At 43.7% G+C, this 24,023-nt stretch overlaps 1 protein-coding gene across 1 annotated transcript in view; it reads right to left on the minus strand.

The window, feature by feature from the left end:
• ADCY5 (adenylate cyclase 5) overlaps positions 1 to 24,023 on the minus strand; it is a 984,560-nt gene that overhangs the window by 242,830 nt on the left and 717,707 nt on the right. Inside the window, exon 7 of the mRNA XM_063934061.1 lies at positions 8,168 to 8,309. Within this exon, the coding sequence (XP_063790131.1) occupies positions 8,168 to 8,309 (142 nt within the window). The remainder of the gene's footprint in view (positions 1 to 8,167; positions 8,310 to 24,023) is intronic.

Raw genomic sequence — 24,023 nt, forward strand, 5'->3', positions numbered from 1 at the left:
TCGGCTGTAGTCCCGCAGTGATGACATGGTTCCTCTAATCTATCGTGGAAAATAGTGATCACATGACCGGGGTTTTTTTCCGTCTGTGACGCCGGTCACAGGAAGAACATCATTTCTGTTTATGTGTAACTCCGGTCACGTGAATAGACCTGTGGAAGGGCAAATTTTGCCCACAGTCGGAATAGAGTTTACAATTAAAGAATAAGCATCATTTCTTTTATCTCCTATGTATAGAATATTTATATTCGATTTCTTCTTAAGATAATGACAATGTGATAACAATGTTGTACTAAACATAAGAGTAAGGTATACCACACAGGAACAGAAAAACAATAAATGGCATAGATCTTCTAAAAAAATATGTATATATATATATATATATATATAAAAGGTATAGTAATACTGAGTTTAATAGAGATGGACTGTTTCTATCTGATTCTGATATGTAGGAAAATGGATTGTAGCGAAACAGGTTATTACCCATAGAAAAAACTCTTTGTTGACCTCTTGTGGCCAAAAAGTAAAATTAATAAACTCATCAATGGTATCAATAATGGTAACAATTAATTAATATTAGTAGAGGTTAAATATAATAAATTAATTAAGTGATATCCCTATTTATTGTTAACAATACTAGAGATCATAATACTGCATTCAGTTCAAGTGCCTCGTTGAGGCCACTTGGATATAGAGAATTCAATCGGAATGTCCAAAAGATTTCTTGTCGGCATAAACGAGTGTATCTATCTCCCCCCCTGCATGTCGGTGTAATATGTTCTAGTCCAACTAATCGTAGAGAACTAGGATCTTTATTATGGTGATATAGAAAGTGTCTTGATAGACTATGTTTCGTAAATCCATTGATAATATTCCTACGATGTTCCATAAATCTCAATTTCAATGTACGAGTTGTTCTACCAACATATTTCAAATTACATCCACACTTGAGTAGATAAATAACCCATGATGAATTGCAATTAATAAAGGTGGAAATATTTATAGTTCTCCCTTCTGGGGCTAGATCTATTAGTTTAGTTTTATTGCATGCATGAGCACATGTGGTGCATCTGTTGGCTCCGCATTTAAAAAATCCTTTGGGCTTTTCTGTTAGCCAACTTTGTACAGATTTAACCCCTTTATTTGATGTAAGAGTTTTGATTTGACTTGGGGCCAATATATTCTTTAGAGATCTGTTCTTTTTAAAAATAAAAGTAGGTTTCGATGGAAGGATGTTACTCAGTACTGGATCATTTAGGAGCATATGATAATTTTGTTTAATTGTGTTCTTTATTTGATTTGACCTGTTATTGAATTTAGAAATAAATGCCAATTCATTTTTGTTATCAGATACATTTTTCGATTTAGGATAAAGAAGAGTGGATCTTTCTATTTTGTTGACTTCTGATACTGCTTTTTTAAGTATGTGTTGTGGATAATCCCTATCACCAAAGGATTCTAGTAAACCGGTCGCTTGAGTCTCATAAGCTTGGATTCTTGAGCAATTTCGTTTAATCCGTAACAATTGTCCCTTGGGAATGTTATTTTTCCATGATTGGTGATGCGCACTCTTATAATTTAAATAGGAATTATGGTCAACCTCTTTTATATAGTTGGAGGTATGAATACAATTATCTATTATCTCCAGAGTGATATCCAAGAAGTTAATTGTGGTGGAATTATAGTGAGCAGTAAAGGTCAAATTAAATGTGTTAGTGTTAAGGGTGTTAACCAATTGTGAAAAAGTGTCCTGATCCCCATCCCAAATAAAAAATAGGTCATTGATGTACCGCCCATAGAGGATGAGACGTTCGCCGAGCCCGCCTCCCCAAATGAGGTTCTCCTCCAGTAGACCTACATAAAGGTTGGCGTAGCTCGGAGCAAATCTCGTCCCCATGGCGGTTCCCATCATCTGACGAAAAAAAGTGTTGGAAAACATAAAATAATTGTGGGAAAGAATAAAGGAAATAGAGTCGACGATAAACTGTTGGTGTCTCTCGGAAAGATCCCCATCCATTGATAGTGTTTGTTTGATTGCCTGCACCCCTAGATGATGGGGTATATTTGTATACAGGCTAGAAACATCTAAAGTAGCAAAAGCATAAGATGGTTTCCAAGTGATATGTTGGATAAGTTCAAGAAAGTGTCTAGTATCTTTGATGTGGGATCTTAGTCGAGAGACACGGGGTTGCAGGTGACCGTCGACATAGGCGGAGAGGGAGGAGGTGAGGGAATTAACACCAGAGATAATGGGACGTCCGGGGGGTGAAGTGATGGACTTGTGGATCTTTGGTAAGTGATAATATATGGGTGTAATGGGGTGTAGTGGAAAAAGAAATAATAATTCCTCCTTGGATATCACACTGTCTTGAAGAGCCGTTTGTAGGAGTGTGTGTAGCTCCTTATGATATAGGGGGGTGGGGTCGCACACAAGGACTTCATAGAAGTTTACATCATGTAGTTGCCGAAGGGCTTCTTTGATGTAATCATCTCTGTCCTGTATGACGAGCCCACCCCCCTTGTCAGCTTCCTTTATAATAATTGAGGTGTCATCTGTTAGTTTCTTGATGGCTCGCTTTTCCCATTTGTTAAGATTTTGTTTATTGTCACATTTTGATGAGCAAATGGATTTAAAGTCATCTAAAGTGGTTTTATAAAAAGTCTCCACCTGACTACTTTTAAAACTAATAGGAAAAAAATCTGATTTTAGTTTACAAATCTTTTTATCAATATTAAAAATCTTTTTTGTAGGGAATTGTGAATTGTTCTTATCATTCAATTCTTCCAAGATTTTTAAGGTAGGATCATCCATAGTATCTAATACTATTGGCATCTCACTAACACATGAATCTGTATTTAGTTTTTTTAGCAAAAAACCTTTTCCTACAAAGGGTACGGACAAACCGGTTTAGTTCAACATATAAATCGAATATGTTGGGGGATTCAGAGGGCGCAAATTTGAGTCCCTTACATAGGAGTGACAGTTCGCTAGAGGTTAGTTGTTTGGAGGATAAATTATAGATATTTCTCATATTTCTTTTTAGTTTTCCACATTTTACTCTCTTAGGTTTCTCTTTTTTGCCTCCCCGTCGTCCTCTATACTTTGATCTTTGTTTCTTTTGGATGATAGATATTTTCTCCCCCTTGTTTGTTCTCCATAGCGGGACTCTCGGTGATCTAAAAAAGAGGGGGAATTCTGGGGAGCTTTCTTCCCTCTATATTGTGAATCCTTGGGTCTTGCTCCTCTATAGAAATCCCTTTTGCCTTGTGGAGTGTGAAATCTAGTGGGTGAAAATTGGTTGGACAGCGTAAACCTACAAAAATACATTGATAAAAAATTAATACCTAGAGGTTTACGTCTGTTTAAACCCTCAATCTTTCAGGAGATCCCCGAATTTCAGAAAGAATGGGAAAACATTTTAGACAAGTGTTCTATACAGTTGATGGAATTAGTTATAAAATTTAGAAATCAAAAAGTGGAGGAAATAGTTTTAGAGATTGATACTCTAAAAAAAAAATTAGATAACTATAAAACCACCACAGAGTATATTGAAAGAGACCGTGTGATCTCTGAAAGAGTGATTAAATTCGAAATGTCCATCACAGAGATGAAATGTAAGAAATTTAAGCGTGATACAGACGACTATAAATATGGTGAGGTCAGGACCTATAGAAATAAATATAAGAATACAACAGAAGATCCCACCAGTAGAACAAGAAAGGGTATAGATTCCAATTATGACAAGAAAAACAATTCAAAAACCAATACTTCTCAGTATGATCAAGAGGGTTCACTCACTAGATTTCCCACTCCACAAGGAAAAAGGGATTTCTATAGAGGAGCAAGACACAAGGATTCACAATATAGAGGGAAGAAAGCTCCCCAGAATTCCCCCTCTTTTTTAGATCACCGAGAGTCCCGCTATGGAGAACAAACAAGGGGGAGAAAATATCTATCATCCAAAAGAAACAGAGATCAAAGTATAGAGGACGACGGGGAGGCAAAAAAGAGAAACTTAAGAGAGTAAAATGTGGAAAACTAAAAAGAAATATGAGAAATATCTATAATTTATCCTCCAAACAACTAACCTCTAGCGAACTGTCACTCCTATGTAAGGGACTCAAATTTGCGCCCTCTGAATCCCCCAACATATTCGATTTATATGTTGAACTAAACCGGTTTGTCCGTACCCTTTGTAGGAAAAGTTTTTTTGCTAAAAAACTAAATACAGATTCATGTGTTAGGGAGATGCCAATAGTATTAGATACTATGGATGATCCTACCTTAAAAATCTTGGAAGAATTGAATGATAAGAACAATTCACAATTCCCTACAAAAAAGATTTTTAATATTGATAAAAAGATTTGTAAACTAAAATCAGATTTTTTTCCTATTAGTTTTAAAAGTAGTCAGGTGGAGACTTTTTATAAAACCACTTTAGATGACTTTAAATCCATTTGCTCATCAAAATGTGACAATAAACAAAATCTTAACAAATGGGAAAAGCGAGCCATCAAGTAACTAACAGCTGACACCTCAATTATTATAAAGGAAGCTGACAAGGGGGGTGGGCTCGTCATACAGGACAGAGATGATTACATCAAAGAAGCCCTTCGGCAACTACATGATGTAAACTTCTACGAAGTCCTTGTGTGTGACCCCACCCCCCTATATCATAAGGAGCTACACACACTCCTACAAACGGCTCTGATATCCAAGGAGGAATTATTATTTCTTTTTCCACTACACCCTATTACACCCATATATTATCACTTACCAAAGATCCACAAGTCCATCACTTCACCCCCCGGACGTCCCATTATCTCTGGTGTTAATTCCCTCACCTCCTCCCTCTCCGCCTATGTCGATGGTCACCTGCAACCCCGTGTCTCTCGACTAAGATCCCACATCAAAGATACTAGACACTTTCTTGAACTTATCCAACATATCACTTGGAAACCATCTTATGCTTTTGCTACTTTAGATGTTTCTAGCCTGTATACAAATATACCCCATCATCTAGGGGTGCAGGCAATCAAACAAACACTATCAATGGATAGGGATCTTTCCGAGAGACACCAACAGTTTATCGTCGACTCTATTTTCTTTATTCTTTCCCACAATTATTTTATGTTTTCCAACACTTTTTTTCGGCAGACGATGGGAACCGCCATGGGGACGAGATTTGCACCGAGCTACGCCAACCTTTATGTAGGTCTACTTGAGGAGAACCTCATTTGGGGAGGCGGGCTCGGCGAACGTCTCGTCCTCTATGGGCGGTACATCGATGACCTATTTTTTATTTGGGATGGGGATCAGGACACTTTTTCACAATTGGTTAACACCCTTAACACTAACACATTTAATTTGACCTTTACTGCTCACTATAATTCCACCACAATTAACTTCTTGGATATCACTCTGGAGATAATAGATAATTGTATTCATACCTCCAACTATATAAAAGAGGTTGACCATAATTCCTATTTAAATTATAAGAGTGCGCATCACCAATCATGGAAAAATAACATTCCCAAGGGACAATTGTTACGAATTAAACGAAATTGCTCAAGAATCCAAGCTTATGAGACTCAAGCGACCGGTTTACTAGAATCCTTTGGTGATAGGGATTATCCACAACACATACTTAAAAAAGCAGTATCAGAAGTCAACAAAATAGAAAGATCCACTCTTCTTTATCCTAAATCGAAAAATGTATCTGATAACAAAAATGAATTGGCATTTATTTCTAAATTCAATAACAGGTCAAATCAAATAAAGAACACAATTAAACAAAATTATCATATGCTCCTAAATGATCCAGTACTGAGTAACATCCTTCCATCGAAACCTACTTTTATTTTTAAAAAGAACAGATCTCTAAAGAATATATTGGCCCCAAGCCAAATCAAAACTCTTACATCAAATAAAGGGGTTAAATCTGTACAAAGTTGGCTAACAGAAAAGCCCAAAGGATTTTTTAAATGCGGAGCCAACAGATGCACCACATGTGCTCATGCATGCAATAAAACTAAACTAATAGATCTAGCCCCAGAAGGGAGAACTATAAATATTTCCACCTTTATTAATTGCAATTCATCATGGGTTATTTATCTACTCAAGTGTGGATGCAATTTGAAATATGTTGGTAGAACAACTCGTACATTGAAATTGAGATTTATGGAACATCGTAGGAATATTATCAATGGATTTACGAAACATAGTCTATCAAGACACTTTCTATATCACCATAATAAAGATCCTAGTTCTCTACGATTAGTTGGACTAGAACATATTACACCGACATGCAGGGGGGGAGATAGATACACTCGTTTATGCCGACAAGAAATTTTTTGGACATTCCGATTGAATTCTCTATATCCAAGTGGCCTCAACGAGGCACTTGAACTGAATGCAGTATTATGATCTCTAGTATTGTTAACAATAAATAGGCATATCACTTAATTAATTTATTATATTTAACCTCTACTAATATTAATTAATTGTTACCATTATTGATACCATTGATGAGTTTATTAATTTTACTTTTTGGCCACAAGAGGTCAACAAAGAGTTTTTTCTATGGGTAATAACCTGTTTCGCTACAATCCATTTTCCTACATATCAGAATCAGATAGAAACAGTCCATCTCTATTAAACTCAGTATTACTATACCTTTTATATATATATACACATATTTTTTTAGAAGATCTATGCCATTTATTGTTTTTCTGTTCCTGTGTGGTATACCTTACTCTTATGTTTAGTACAACATTGTTATCACATTGTCATTATCTTAAGAAGAGATCGAATATAAATATTCTATACATAGGAGATAAAAGAAATGATGCTTATTCTTTAATTGTAAACTCTATTCCGACTGTGGGCAAAATTTGCCCTTCCACAGGTCTATTCACGTGACCGGAGTTACACATAAACAGAAATGATGTTCTTCCTGTGACCGGCGTCACAGACGGAAAAAAACCCTGGTCATGTGATCACTATTTTCCACGATAGATTAGAGGAACCGTGTCATCACTGCGGGACTGCAGCCGATCACGTGGCCGGATACAAGACCACGTGATCGGCGCCATCCCGCAAACTCACCAATCAGGCTCTGGTATGTGTTCCGGAGAACGGAAGTATTATCCCGCGGTCATGTGATTCTCATGAAATGTTTCTTACTTTACACAGTTGTAAACAATGAAATATTATTCAAATTAAATCGTTAAATACATATCACCTTGTCTCCGCTAATTACAATTCTATCTAACTGGTTAAAGTTTTAGGTTTATGCTTTTTTTAACTGTATCTTACCTACAATGAGCTACAGCTGCAATCATTGGGCAATCAGCACAGCCTTTATAAGGGGCACTCTCACTATGGACACTTATACCTTGATGAAGCTGTTGTACAGCGAAACGCGTCGGTTTGGAGAAGCCTACACCACTATTCCTATAGATGTCCTGGAATAACGCCTAGAAGTCCAACATTGGTTCAAACAGGGACTCACTGTCGTCCACAATAAGGAGTAAAAGACCAAGCTCTGCATGGGAATTTGATGCTCGAATTCAAGCTCTAAAGGTCTGTGCAAACTACTCCGCAAGGACTACCAATATTCCTACAGTGTTTCATGCACCCCTGGGACTGTGGCAATCATTTCCATGGACTCTTAACAAAGGATCATGTGAGGCTTCCATTTGTGATATTAATTCATTTTAACTTGCTGTGCTGAGATTGCCCCATCTGCTCTAAGTTTTTAATTAGTGCTCATTGTGTGTTATTATAGTAATACTCACGTGATATTGCAATTTTTCTTTTAATAAATTATATATATCTACATATTCAGTTTATAGCGCTGCATTTTTCTCTTTCTATAGTATATCGGGGTTTGCATGGGTTTTAGAGGGTGTAAATGGCATAGTATTCACTGTTGATAATTTGGTTATAGGAAATTACTGCCAGTCAGAGATTAAACGATTTCAGGGACTCTGTTGGTAAGGAGTTCATACCATAGGTGATTTATTACATCGATAGTAGTTGGAAAGGTTTTATCATTACAGTTTACGCAGAGAAATACACATATTCATGTCTGATTATGCTGTATCAACAACAAACCATCAATCAGGTAGCTAAATTTGCCCTGATTTGTACGTCACAATCTCCTACCCGCTTCTGGCTGCAGCGCACAATCAGAAAGGTCTCTATGTTGTGCTCCTTAAGATATGCATTCCGCTCCCCTCCGGCACCTGCCTCCACTTCATAATCTCCATTCAGATAATTCAGAGTTGCTTTTGTGATGTGTATACGTCTGTAAACACAACAATAAAATTCAGAATCATAAAATTAAGGAATACAGTAAAAAAACGGAACAAAATATGAAATGAGCTCTATATTATAATATTAATAGTGCTAAAACGTGGGTGACCTGTATAATGGGCCTGTTCTAATAGCTAGACTGGTTAAACGGCTTTATTCTCTTCCGATTCTTTGTTTTGTCATTTATAGTTATATAAATGTAGCAATATTTCTACTCTCAGAAGCCAGTCTACAATCTCTTTACTACTGACTGTAAATAAATCTTACACACATCTATTCCAGTGACTATGTGACACACGCCCGACTGTTGGTCCCCGTTACTGTACCTGTTGCTGTCGCTTCATGGAGTACATCTCTCTCCCACGCTGTCAGGACACGTCCTGTGCAGAATTGCTGCCAAGACTGATTATTTCCACATGTGGAGCTACCACATACTTGCCAATACTTCCTACTTCCACCACATAATTGGCAACACTCCCAGGAGACTTCCTTTCCACCAACCAGTCTCTTGCTGCCTCGCAAAGCCCACCCAATCCCTGAGATTCCCTCATCCCTGTCTGAAATCCGGACCGGGCATGCCAATGCAGGCCAATGCCCTTCCCTAGTGGCAGCAGTTTGGATCCCTCCCAACATATTGGGATCCGTGGGCAGTGAGACACCCAGAAAGGAGAGTGATGAGGAGCTGGCCAATGCAGAGAGCAGCTCTGGTCTCACGGGGAGATTAACAATCCGGAGGTGACTGGGAGCTCAGAGGAAAGGCTGGAGGAGAAGTGCCCAGTCCAGGCTGATACTGATCCATGCGTGTATGTGCCCAAACAGAGGAGGTTATTAAAAAAAGTTCTAAAACAATCAGTCGAGATACACAAATTAGACCATAAATGATGTTAAGGCCGAGAACACTCTACCGTATTGTGATAATAGACAACATTCTATCCTTAATAGAGAAATGCAACAAAGACAATATACAAAACGTTTATCCACACTGTTATTATCATCTTCCACCGCAACTACTACAACCTCTTCCTACCTGGCACTCCCTTCATCTATCCATGTTTCAGTCTGTCCTAAGTGCTGTAGCCAGGCACCCTCCACATCCACCACATGACTGCAGATCCCTACTGCTGTTCCATATAGCTGTGATGTTTGCTTGGTCAATGCACTGACACAAAGTCACGCCTTTCATTGTGTGCATTTGGTGCACTTCATAAACAACATCCTGTACTTCTGTACTGTATACTGTATCTATATATGTAAAAGTGAAAATATGTATATATGTATAGTTAAGTGAAATAAAAGAGCGCCTCCTAGTGTGGTATAGAAAGTGACTATGAAAGGGGGTTGTCTGATTCACTTAGCTTTTGGCCTGGAGATCTTCGGTTTAACAAATTATAATCAGTATATATGTAAAAATAGGAATTTAATACCTACTGGTAATTCCTTTTCTGGTAGTCCATAGTGGATACTGGGGAATAGTATATTACCATGGGGGTATAGATCGGGTCCACTGGAGCCTGGTACTTTAAGAAATCAATAGTGTGCGCTGGCTCCTCCCCCCTAAGCCCCTCCTAGCAGACTCAGTCTAGGAAACTGTGCCCGAGGAGACGGACATACTTTGAGAGAAGGATATAACACAAAGCGGTGAGTTAACAAACCAACACATGAACAATAAGCTACCCGAGCTAACCAGAACAGAGGAAAGCAATGCTAACGATAGAAGGATAGCATCGCTAACCAAATATGGAACAGGGAAGCAACAGCAAACCCATACAATAACACTTACAACCAGGTAAGCAGGAAAACGAAGCACTGAGGCGGGCGCCCAGTATCCACTACGGACTACGAGAAAAGGAATTACCAGTAGGTATTAAACTCCTATTTTCTAGAACGTCCTAGTGGATACTGGGGAATAGTAGATTACCATGGGGACGTCCCAAAGCTCCCAGAACGGGTGGGAGAGTGCTGAGACCACTGCAAAACCACCTAACCAAACTGAAGGTTATCCTTGGCCAAGGTGTCAAACCTGTAGAACTTAACAAACCGTGTTCACACCAGACCAAGTTGCTGCACGACTCCCCGGGCAGCCACCCAGGAAGAACCCACTGACCTTGTGGAGTGGGCCTGAAGTGTAGGCTTGTTGGATAGTTAATTTGAGCCAACGAGCAATGGACTGCTTGAAGGCAGGACGACCAATTTTCGTAGCATCATAGAGGATGAAAAGCGAGTCAGACTTCCTGTGACGAGCAGTCCTTTTGATGTAAATCTTCAAAGACCTCACAACATCCAGGGACTTTGGAGCAACTGAAGTGTCTGATAAGACCGGAACCACAAGTGGTTGGTTTACATGAAAGGCGGACACTACTTTCGGCAAAAACTGTCAGCGAGTTCTGAGCTCCACCCTATCCTCATGAAATGCCAAGTATGGGCTCTTGCAAGACAAGGCCCCCAATTCTGACACTCGCCTAACCGAAGCCAAGGCCAGTAACATAACAGTCTTCCACGGCAAGTATTTGAAGTCCACCTTATGCAAGGGTTCGAACCAATCCAATTGTAGAAAGGTCAACACCACATTGAGGTCCCAAGGATCAGTGGTACGAACAAAGGGTGACTGAATGTGCAACACCCCCTTAAGAAAGGTCTGTACTTCAGGAAGTACCGCCAGTTGTTTCTAGAAGATAGAGAGAGACGAAATCTGAACCTTGATGGAGCCTAAACGCAGGCCCTTATCCACTCCTGCTTGCAGGAACAGTAGAAACCGGCCCAGACAAAATTCCACAGGAGAACATTCTTGACCCTCACACCAAGAAACATATTTCTTCCAAATATGGTGGTAATGTTTGGAGGTAACCACCTTACGAGCCTGAACCATCGTGGAAACCACCTTGGAGGGATGACCCTTTCCTGGTTAAAATTTCCCTCTCAAGCCCCAGGCCGTCAAACGTAGCCACTGTAAGTCTGGATAGACCTTGTTGAAGAAGGTCCTTGAGAAGCGGCAGAGGCCAGGGTTCCTCCAACGACAGGGTCAGGAGGTCCGCATACCAGGCCTGACGAGGCCAAAACCGGCAATGAGAATTGCCTGAACCCTTTCCCTTTGAGACTTTTGAGAACTCTTGGGATTAGTGGGATTGGAGGAAACAGGTAAATGAACTGGTAAAGCCATGGTGCCGCCAGAGCGTCTACAGCTACCACTTGCGGGTCCCTCGTTCTGGAGCAGTAACGACGGAGCTTCTTGTTGAAATGAGAAGCCATCAGGTCTATCTGTGGACAACCCCACTGGTGAACAAGTTGTTGAAACACCTGAGAGTGGAGGCCCCATTCCCCCGGATGGAGGTCGTGCCTGCTTAGGAAGTCCTCTTCCCAGTTGTCCACTCTTGGAATGTAAAGGGCTGACATGGCCATGGTTTGCTTCCGCCCAGAGGAGTATTCTTGACACCTCTCGCATTGCGGCCCGGCTTCTTGTTCCTCCCTGCTGGTTGATGTACGCCACTGCCGTGGCGTTGTCTGACTGCACCGGGATGGCCTGATTCCGAAGGAGGTATGAGGCCTGTATTAGAGCATTGTAAATTGCCCTGAGTTCCAGGATGTTGATTGGAAGAGTAGATTCCTGAAGGGACCACGTCCACTCGATCTGCGCTCCTTGAGTCACAGCTCCCCAATCCCGGAGGCTGGCATCTGTTGTCAACAGCGTCTATGACTGGGTGTTGAAACTTTGACCCTTCACCAGATGCAGGACTTGTAGCCACCATAGCAGGGATATCCATGCTTTCAGTGACAGGGTTATATGCTGATGCATGTGCAGGTGAAATCCAGACAATTTGTCCAGCAAATCCAGTTGAAATGGTCGCGCGTGGATCCTGCCATACTGTATCGCGTAGGAGGCCACCATCTTTCCCAGCAGGCGGATGCACAGATGAATTGAGACCACGCTAGGTTTCAGCACCGACTGGACCATGACTGAATAGTCAAGGCCTTGTCCATAGGAAGGCATATCTGCTGAGACACCATATCCAGGATCATCCCCAGGAACTGAATTCTCTGAGACGGTTCCAAGTGAGATTTCTGGAAATTGAGTATCCAACCATGGTCCGTAAGCAAACGAGTAGTCAAGTCGACACTGTGCAGCAGCTGTTGCCTGGACACTGCCTTTATCAGGAGATCATCCAGGTACGGAATTATTTGGACACCCCTCATGTGCAGTTGTAGCATAATTTCTGCCATGACCTTTGTGAATGGGATCTGGTCTCTAGGTCGACAGAAACTAGGTCGAGATTATCTAGGTTGACCACTATTGGTCGGCAGTAACTAGGTCGACAGGGTTTCTCTATGTCGACATGTTCTAGGTTGACAGGTCAAAAGGTTGACATGACTTTTTCATACATTTTTTCTTTTTTTTTAACCTTTTCTTACTTAACGATCCACGTGGACTACAATTGGGAACGGTAACCTTGCACGAAGCATGGTGACCGAAGCGAGAAATGCGAGGGGACACGGCGCACTAATTGGGGTTCTCGGTCACTCTACAAAGAAAACGACCCTAAAAAACATTAAAAAGTCATGTCGACCTTTTGACCTGTCGACCTAAACCATGTCGACCTAAAGACTCTGTCGACTTAGATACTGTCGACCAATAGTGGTCAACCTAGACACTGTCAACCTAGTTACTATCTACCTTCAATACCACACCGTTGTGAATACCCTTGGGGCTGTGGAGAGACCGAAGGGTAAGGCCTGAAACTGGAATTGTTGGTCCAGAATCGCGAACCTGAGGAACACTTGGTGAGGGGGGCCAAACTGGGATATGTAGGTATGCATCCTTTATATCCAGGGACACCAGAAACTCTCCCTCCTCCGATTCGCGATCACTGCTCTTAGAGATTCCATTTTGAATTTGAACACCCGAAGATATGGGTTCAGGGCTTTGAGGTTCAAGATAGGTCGTACAGAACCATCCGGATTTGGTACCACAAAGAAACTTGAGTAAAACTCCTTTGTGTGCAGCTGAGGAGGCACTGGAACAGCAACTCCTGTAGAAAGCAGCTTTTGCACTGCTTGCTTCCTGTGAAGCTGGTAAGCCTGAACTGAAGAATCTGAGAGGAGGGAGTTCCTGGAATTCCAGCCGGTATCCTTGAAATATGAGGTACCTCACCCAAGGATCCCGGCAGAACTCTGCCCATACTGTATGTGGGCGAAGTATTGAAGGCGAGCACCTACCTGAAAGTTGCCTCGCTGCTAGGGCCAACTGTCACACGGAGGGCTTCGTGGAAGAGGATCCGCTAACAGCAAAGGAGGCTCCTCTGGCCTTGCCTCTGAATCTGGCCATCTGAAAAGGACTGGCAGGTGGTGGGGAAGACGGCAGATATGTAGATTTACCTGCAGTTGTCTGCGATATCCACTTGTTCAGTACTTCTCCAAACAAGGCATCACCTGTAAAAGGAAGGTTTTCAACCTCTTTTTAAGAATCAGCATCTACTGACCATTGACGTAGCCACAGGGCTCTACGAGCCGATACTGCCATAGCAGTGGTACGGGTGTTAATGATACTAAGTTCCTTAACAGCCTCACTCATAAAGTTCACAGCATCTTGGATGTGTTGTAGTAATGTAACTATCTCATCTTGAGGTAGTGTTAGTAACCCTTTCAGAATATCATCAGACCATTTCACCATGGCTTTATAAATCCAGCCACATACTATGGTAGGGCGTTGGCCTACACCTGCTGCAGTATAAATTGATTTAAGAGTGGTTCCAATTTTGCGATCAGATGCGACCATGCCTGCAAGTGCTCTCTCTGACCTGGTCAGATAAAGAGTGTTAGCAGTGGCAGGGAAGAGAAACTTCCCTCCGCTGCTGCTGTCAGAGGGACCGGAAGGTCTCCCTGCACTCTCCCCTACTGATTGCCGTACTGCCGATCGGTCAGCACGGCAGGACCCCCTCCAGCGGCTGCAGACAATGGCAGCCGCTGGGGAGTGTAAATTAACCCTCCAAAGCCACCCCCAGACTCCCCCTGTATACCTGGAGGCTGTCCCGGCTTTCAAAATGAAAGCCGCGATGGTCGCGATGCTCTGATGGTTGCAATGTTCCCGATTGATGTTTCAATGTTTTTTTTTTGGGGGGGGGGGGGGGGGGGATATTTTTTACATTTAAAAAAAAAAACACACAATAAAACTTATTTTTTTTCTAAAATCATTTGGGATAGGGTTGAATTCATGTTCTTCGCCTAATTCACTCATAAAACCCCCCCCCGACAATTTTGGAGCAGTTTTTGGCGAAATAAATCGTCAATTAAGTGGTTAAGGGAAACAGCCCCAGGTACAGGTGAAATGATCTTACATGACAGACTGGACACAGAAGTATCCACTGTCGGCGGGTTTTCCCAGACTTTCCTATCCTCTGTAGGGAAAGAGAATGAATTTAACACCCACTTAGCACCCATTTAGGGGTAATAAATGTCTTGTCAGGATTTATCCATGCCCCCTAGCCAGGGAATCTAGGGGGTCATTCTGAGTTGATCGCTCGCAGCGGTTTTAAGCAGCGCAGCAAACAAGTTACTACTGCGCATGTGTATGCACCTCAATGCGCACGTGCGTCGTATGGGTACAAAGTGGATCGTTGCTGGGCGATGGATTTAACGAAGAATCCATTCGCACAGCCAATCGCAAGGAGATTGACAGGAAGAGGGGGGATGCGGTCAAGATCCCGCAGGACGGAATCCCAGCGGTCGGAATGCTGACACCGGGATCCCGACCGGCACAATCCTAACATATTCTCCCTCTGTGGGTGTCCACGACACCCATAGAGGGAGAATAAATTAGTGTCCCGAGCGTAGCAAGGTACCGTGCATGCAGCATGGCGAGTGCAGCGAGCTCGCAAGGGGCTGCGTTGCGCTCGCCCCCCTGTCGGTATTGTGCCGGTCAGGATCCCGGTGTCAGTATTTCGACCGGCGGGATCTTGTCCGGCGGGATCTCGTACTGATCACGAAGAGGGCATTTATGGGTGTCAACTGACCGTTTTCAGGGAGTGTTTGGAAAAACGCAGGCGTGTCCAGGCGTTTGCAGGGCGGGTGTCTGATGTCAATTCCGGGACCAAAAAGACTGAAGTGATCGCAAGGGCTGAGTAAGTCCAGAGCTACTCAGAAACTGCCAAAAACGTTTTCGTCCCGCTCGGCTGCACACGCGTTCGCACACTTGCAAAGTGAAAACACACTCCGCTGTGGGCGGCGACTATGCGTTTGCACGGCTGCTAAAAGTAGCTAGCGAGCGATCAACTCGGAATGACCGCCCTAATTCTTTAGAAACTGGGAAGGTTGCAGAGGACTTTGGTTTCACATTAAAATACAATTCCTCTGCCTGTTCTTCCTCCTTATTAGGGATATTGAGCACCTCTCTAATGGCATAAATGAGGTTCTCAACACCCGGGAACAGGGAATCATCCTCGTCCACCTCAGCCTCTCCTTCATCAAACTCTGGTAGTTCAGAATCAGAGTCAGATTGTAATAAGTGAGGGAGAGTGCGTTTGTGAGAGACCGACAGGGGGGCTGAAGAGCCTGTATGTGGTCGGTAGCAGTTACCATAAACGTGTCCATAGTTTGTTTCAGGGTTTGCCTTTCTTGCTTAGCCATAGCTAACTCTGAATTAATATTGAAAATCATAGTTTTAAATGGTTCCATCCACTCAGGTTCCTGCACATTACTACCTTGTGAAGGAATTGAGCATTGGGTACACATAAGGGTGTAAACCTAGCCCTGCATAAAGTACACACAGACTTATTTGCAGACATGCTTGAGTAGAAACACACAGATTAGCATGAAAACATAGGCCCTCATTCCGAGTTGATCGCACCAAGCAACTTTTTGCTGCTGGTGCGATCCACTAATCTCCGCCTATGGGGGAGTGTATTTTAGCATAGCAGGGCTGCGATCGCTTGTGCAGCCCTGCTACGCTAAAAAAGTTTCACACAAAACAAGACCAGCCCTGGACATACTTACCCTGTGTGATGGTTCCAGCGATGATGGTCACGGCTTTAACGTCAGACCTCCGCCCTTCGTTCGCTTGGACATGCCTGTGTTTTTCTTACCACTCCCCGAAAACGGCTTCAAATGGTCAGTTGACGCCCCGGAATGCCTTTCTGCTGTCAATCTTCTTGCGGTCGCCGCTGCAACCGCTTTCTTCGCTGTCAGCGTTGTTGCCCGGCTACGCAACGACGCGCGTGCGCATTCCAGACCCGATCGCACCGCAGCGAAGAGCAGCGCGTGATCGGGTTGGATTGAAGGCCATTGTGCAGTATTAGTGAGATATGCACACTAACCCAGACTACCCTGAATGGAGTGACACAGAGATAACTTGGAACCAGCACACTACACCACAGACTGAGCAGCGCCCCGCTGGGTGTCCTTTAAGTGTAATTTTCCACACAGCGGTAGAACTGCTGATTATGAGCTCCCCTCTTCACTATAACCCCCTGGTTCCAGTTACAATGGTGATTCAGTGGGACCTGAAGGAACATTCTCTGCGAGCAGCCTGTTCATCAGCAGTAGCAGCAGCAGGAAATGGTGCCGTTTGGCTTCTGGTCCCGCTCTTCGGGAAGCCCCACCCTCATAATGACGCGCGGTCCCTGCATTATTTTTATACTGGCCTTCTCTATAAAAGTGTGAAAACAAGAGTAAACAGCCCCCATTCACCATGCTGACAACCTGGGTACTCAGTATGCACCGTGTCCCGGAGCCGGGTCAACACTGTCCCTTCATGCCGCCAATATGCACCGGGGACCTGCTAACCAGGACCCCGGTGTAACACTCACCGCACCGCATCGACTTTGGCATCTGTTAAGGGGTGACGGCATGCTGCTGGAGTGGGCTCACAACCTGGGGATGTGAGAAACAGCGCCTCAGGAGCTCCGTGTCCTGTCAGCTGGGATTACGAACCATTAACTCTTAGGAAGTTGGTTAGGTTCCCCCCTTAAGTCCCACAACTCAGGCAGACTGGTTGACAACCAGTGTGCCTGAAAATAATAAACTAAAAGAAATTTCTGAAGAAAACTCTCTGGAGAGCAACAGAATGCACCCGGCTCCTCGGGCACATTTTCTAAACAGAGTCTGCTAGGAGGGGCAGAGAGAGGAGGAGCCAGCACACACTATTGATTCTTAAAGTGCCAGGCTCCAGTGGACCCGATCTATACCCCCATGGTAATATACTATTCCCCAGTATCCACTAGGACGTTAGAGAAAAAAAGAATAAGAAACATTGGGGGTCATTCCGACCCATTCGCACGCTGCAGTTTGTCGCAGCGGTGCGAATCGGTCGGAACTGCGCATGTGCCATGGACGCATTGCGCAGGTGCGTTGTTGCTCACCGGGCAGCGGCGCCGCCAGCGGAAAAAGTGATCGCAGCTGCGATTGCAAGAAGACTGACAAGCGGGAGGCATTCCTGGGGCTAACGGTTTTCCAGGCGTGGTGAGGCGAATGCAGGTGTGTCCAGGCGTTTGGAGGGCGGATGTCTGACGTCGATTCCGGGACCTTCGTCATTGCATCCGTCGCACAGGGTAAGTAAGTCTCACCCTGGTCTTGTTTTGCAGGAAACTTTTTTAGCATAGCAAGGCTGCACAAGCGTTCGCAGCCCTGCTATGCTATAATACACTCCCCCATAGGCGGCGTCAAGTTGATCGCACGAGCAGCAAAAAGTTGCTACATGTGATCAACTCAGAATGACCCCCATAGGGAGTCATTCAGAGTTGATCGCAGCAGAAAATTTGTTAGAAGTTGGGCAAAACCATGTGCACTGCAGGTGAGGCAGATATAAAGAAACGGATGTGCATTCACAAGGGTTGCGCAATAAAAGCAGACAAGGCAGCCTTACTGACAACACGGATAGGGACAAACACAAAATCCCTGAATACTCAATGAATACAAAAGATGTGCAGTAGTATTGGCGCTGAGTCCGTAAGATGTACCCTTATATTACTAAGGGAATATATAAATGAGATCTAGTGGATGTATGAAGTACAATACATTTTATTGAACATACATACACAACATTGAATGAAGTTTAAAAAATTAAAAATGCAAACTTAATGGACACGATACAAACTTGAAAAAGGTCTAAAATAAATGACCGAAACGCGTTGTTACACTGGATTGAACACTGGACCTGGGAACGGTGAACACCTGGCAAAGGACTAAGAAGCTGATTTCTGCCCTGTGCGGTGGTGCCGGGCTACATCAGCGCCGGACCAGCATTGCTTTCTTAAGCTAGCCCACCGCAGGGCCACCAAAGGGTGAGAGACTTACCATCTGCTTATTGCACCAGCACTTTAACCAAGTCACTATCCCCCAGCTCCAGTTGCACATATATGTATTGTATCGTGTCCATTAAGTTTGCATTTTTAATTTTTTAAACTTCATTCAATGTTGTGTATGTATGTTCAATAAAATGTATTGTACTTCATACATCCACTAGATCTCATTTATATATTCCCTTAGTAATATAAGGGTACATCTTACGGACTCAGCGCCAATACTACTGCACATCTTTTGTATTCGGTGAGGCAGATATAACATTTGCAGAGAGAGTTAGATTTGGGTGGGTTATTTTGTTTCTGTGCAGGGTAAATTCTGTCTGCTTTACTTTTACACTGCAATTTAGATTTCAGTTTGAACACACCCCACCCAAATCTAACTCTCTCTGCACATGTTATATCTACCCCCCACCCACTCCTGCAGTGCACATGGGTGGTCATTCCGAGTTGTTCGCTCGCTGCCGATTTTCGCAGCGCAGCGATCAAGTGAAAAAACTGCAAAAATGCGCATGCGCTAAGTACTTTCACACAAAACTTTGTAGATTTGCACAAGCTCGAGTGACGTTTTTTCATCGCTCGAGTGATCGTAGTGTGATTGACAGGAAGTGTGTGTTTCTGGGCGGAAATTGGCCGTTTTCAGGGAGTGTGCTAAAAAACGCAGGCGTCCCAGATAAAAACGCAGGAGTGGCTGGAGAAACTGGGGAGTGGCTGGCCGAATGCAGGGCGTGTTTGTGACGTCAAACCAGGAACTAAACGGACTGAGGTGATCGCAATCTAGGAGTAGGTCTGGAGCTACTCAGAAACTGCAGCAAATTATTTAGTAGCAGTTCTGCTAATCTTTCGTTTGCTATTCTGCTAAGCTAAGATACACTCCCAGAGGGCGGCGGCCTAGCGTTTGCAATGCTGCTAAAAGCAGCTAGTGAGCGAACAACTCGGAATGAGGGCCTTGGTTTTACCCAACTGCTAACAAATTTGCTGCTGTGATCAACTCTGAATTACCCCCATAGTTTGTACAGTTATTGCAAAACTTAGAATGTCACTAGGCACTGTGTTAAAGCAAAAGGAATTTTTGCGCAGTCCCAAAATATCAGTAGTACTTCTAATATTTGGAGACAGGTATTTTGTATAAAAAAATCACAGGTTGATTTCCACATCTCCAAGTGAGAAATAATAGGTATGAAACGTACAAGATAAAAAACTATTTAAGATGATCTGTCCCCTGCTATGTCTCAAGGCACAGGTACCAATGCATTTCGTCTTATGATGTGGACTTTGTCAAGGGGATGTACATGTTTGTTCTTCATAGACTTCTACATGGCTTGATTAATCTGGACCAAACTTGGTACCCATACCCTTAATTATCCAATTTAAAATACTGGCAGGGATTTTTAAGTAAAAAAATCCACCTCTTTTGGGGCCAGGGCTATATATCTTATATTGTATATAAAATTAATTGGTCAGTTTGTTTGTTTGTCTGGCCGGTTATACATTCAGACACCCCTGCACCAACTGGGATGAAACAACGCAAGGTGGACCAGTTGAATCCTGGTCGGTTTTTAGGGGGTGTTCGGTCTCGGTCTGACCTCACGGTGGAAAGCACCGGGCAGAACGTTGACTCAAGAAGTCTGTTCTGGACCTTCCAATGGATGGATTTGGAAGTAAACTTCACAAAGTGGTAACATTGGATCCCAGAAGACATACTGAGGGGATGGGGTCCCAGTCGGACAACCCGTTGGTGTAAGCTGGAAAGAAATTTGACCCAGGGAGCCTGTGCTGGACCTGCCACTGGATGTATTTGGAAGAAAACTTCACAGAGTGGAAACATTACATCCCAGAAGACATACTGTACTATAGAGTTGGAGTTGGTCGGAACTCACGGCGATATGTGCCGCGCAGAACTTTGACCCAGAGAGTCCGTTTTGGGCCTTACACTGGATAGATTTGGAAGAATACTTTACAGAGTAGAAACACTGAATCCCAGAAGACATACTAGGAGGTTGGGGTACCAATCATACCTCCCGTTGATGTAAGCTGGAAAGAAATTTGACCCAGGGAGCCTGTTCTGGGCCTGCAACTGGATGGATTTGAATGAAAACTAAACAGAGTGGAAACACTGCATCCCAGAAGACATACAAATAATAATCTTGCTTACCCTGGGCTCAGCGATAGTGCTTCTAATATCTTGCTCTTAAGTAATTGTTTTTTTATTACACAGTAAGCAATGTATCTTTAGTTAAGACAATTAGCAAATAGTATTATTAGCAAGATTATTGTTGCTAATCGTGTTAATGTGCAAGCTCCATTCAATACTGTGATGCTGTGCTTTTGTTTTAGAATGTAACCATGGTGATGGGTAAAGCTTTACACGTTGTGCTCACTCCCCTTCGGTCTGCCATGGCCGATGACGCCGCAGTGTGGTCACTTCCGGTGACGTCGGCGGGATTAAGCCGTGAGGCGGGGGAAAGCGCCGCTCTGAGCACCTGGGTGATTATTTAAGGTATGCCTGTTCACTGTTTGTTATTAATGTCCTGACAACTGAGATTAAAGGTCTCCGAAACGTAGACTGCATATTCTTCTAAAAGTTACCGTTTCCCTGAGTGCCGTTTATTTCTCACCCTGTGATATATATATATATATATATCTCCGGATTCATTTACATATTAATTCTTTGTGTAATAGTCACATTCTCTTCCATGTCACAATTTCCATACTATAAAGGTTTTAAATTGGACAATAATTCTTTTATAAAACACATTTACATTTCAAAGCAATTAAAATGTAAATTTAAGAAGCTACTATAGAAACATAGAATTTGACGGCAGATAAAAAATACTTGGCCCATCTAGTCTGCCGCTTATGTTGAAATATTGTCATTTGCTGCTGATATGCATGTATACGACCACTCTGTGACCTTTCATTAAGCTTGGAATTGATGCTGGAAATCAAGTGTTCATGTGAATAACATATCAGCCAGATATAGTGACGTGTCTGGAACACGAACAGAGTTTGTCAGAGTGAGGGTGAAATAGGGTTAGTCACAAAGACTGTGAAAAGAGTTTATTTCTTGTGCTCTAAGAATAATCAGGCTATGTCCATTCCTATATGTAATGTTCTATGAGGAGTGAGGCGATATTCCTTATGTTGTTGTCATAATGTTACTCTATACATGAAACTTGTGAGACGTTCCCTCTCTGGGCCTGATTCACAGATGGACACAAATTGTACAGAAGCTGTGTCTTTGGATGCAGCTGCTGCAAGAAAATATGCAGCAGGAGGCGTCTTCAGTAAAGAGACACCTCCTGTGTGCTTATGTAACCTTCTGCTGCTTCTGAAGACGCAGCATCCGATCACCAACATGCAGGGCCGGCTCTACCATTAGGCAGCTTTAGGCGGCTGCCCTGAGGGGGGGGGGGGGGGGGTCTGGAGGGCGCCACTGATATCATCTAGCAAAAAAACTGAAGGATGTCTCTGTATGCAGCAGTCTCCTTTAACACTGTGCTGGTTGCTACTGCAGGTGTACTCAGGTGCAGCCGCCGCTATCAGACTGTACCACATAGTGTCTCAGTGCTTCCTCTGTGCTGACACGTGTAACATCAAGTCATGTGGAGGCACATAGGAGGCAGATGTAACTATAGCTCCCGAGTGGTGCCCCCCACGGCCGCTCTGATGCACCTCCTCCAGGCCCCTGGATCCCGGCTCTCCAGCAGCAAGCAGCACCTGACTACATGTCTGCACCCAGCAGCGTTGCTGTGATGCTGCTGCAGCCTATAAGAGGAACCATGCCAATTACGAGGGGAAAAAAAGGAAACAACCTTTAGGTAAGTAACCCATGGGGGTTTCTACGGGACCGACCACAGACAGTACAGATCTTTCAGCCAGATTGGTGGTTTGCACCTGTAAACAACATAATAATGGAAACACAGGCACTAGGGCACAATACAGTACACATCAGTGACGTGCGGTGAGGTCACTGGTTGGGGAGGCACTGGCAGCTAACAAGCCCTCCCTCCCCCCCCCCCCCCCCCCACTGAAAAAAAAAAAAAAGTGTGGTCCTCCAACACATCAGTAAAACCAGCACTAGGCAGAACCAGCCAGGGGGAGTAATGCCATAGCAGGGGAGACACTCAGTGTGGTGTCCCCCTGCCATATCATTAATCTGCCCCCCCAGCCAGTCAGCCCAGGGTTGGAATTCCTCGGAAAGTGGGAACCCCAAAAAATAAAAATGGGGTCCCCCCCTCCCGAGCAATAACCAGCACTGGGCTGATAGCCCAGTGCTATGCCCCGCACCCCTGGTGGCGGTGGGTGCGGGGTTCATTGTGTGTTAATATTGTTCTTTACAGGTGGCCTACAGGTCCCAGCAAGCCTGCCCCAGCATGCTGGCACTTGGAGAACCACAAGTGCCAGCATGCCCGGACATAAAGGGCCTGCTGGCACCTGTAGTCCACCTGCAAAGAACAGTAATATTGTTCTTTACAGGTAGCCTACAGGTCCCAGCAAGCCTGCCCCAGCATGCTGGCACTTGGAGAACCACAAGTGCCAGCATGCCCGGACATAAAGGGCCCGCTGGCACCTGTAGTCCACCTGTAAAGAAAATATTAAAATAAAACACCACACAAAAAATAAGAATTTACTTACCGATAATTCTATTTCTCGGAGTCCGTAGTGGATGCTGGGGTTCCTGAAAGGACCATGGGGAATAGCGGCTCCGCAGGAGACAGGGCACAAAAGTAAAGCTTTTACAGGTCAGGTGGTGTGTACTGGCTCCTCCCCCTATGACCCTCCTCCAGACTCCAGTTAGGTACTGTGCCCGGACGAGCGTACACAATAAGGGAGGATTTTGAATCCCGGGTAAGACTCATACCAGCCACACCAATCACACCGTACAACTTGTGATCTAAAACCCAGTTAACAGTATGATAACAGAGGAGCCTCTGAAAGATGGCTTCCTAAACAATAACCCGAATTAGTTAACAATAACTATGTACAAGTATTGCAGATAATCCGCACTTGGGATGGGCGCCCAGCATCCACTACGGACTCCGAGAAATAGAATTATCGGTAAGTAAATTCTTATTTTCTCTATCGTCCTAAGTGGATGCTGGGGTTCCTGAAAGGACCATGGGGATTATACCAAAGCTCCCAAACGGGCGGGAGAGTGCGGATGACTCTGCAGCACCGAATGAGAGAACTCCAGGTCCTCCTTTGCCAGGGTATCAAATTTGTAAAAATTTACAAACGTGTTCTCCCCTGACCACGTAGCTGCTCGGCAGAGTAGTAATGCCGAGACCCCTCGGGCAGCCGCCCAAGATGAGCCCACCTTCCTTGCGGAATGGGCCTTAACAGATTTAGGCTGTGGCAGGCCTGCCACAGAATGTACAAGTTGAATTTTGTTACAAATCCAACGAGCAATCGACTGCTTA

The sequence above is a fragment of the Pseudophryne corroboree genome, chromosome 7 (genome assembly GCF_028390025.1).
Source record: "Pseudophryne corroboree isolate aPseCor3 chromosome 7, aPseCor3.hap2, whole genome shotgun sequence".
NCBI lineage: Eukaryota > Metazoa > Chordata > Amphibia > Anura > Myobatrachidae > Pseudophryne > Pseudophryne corroboree.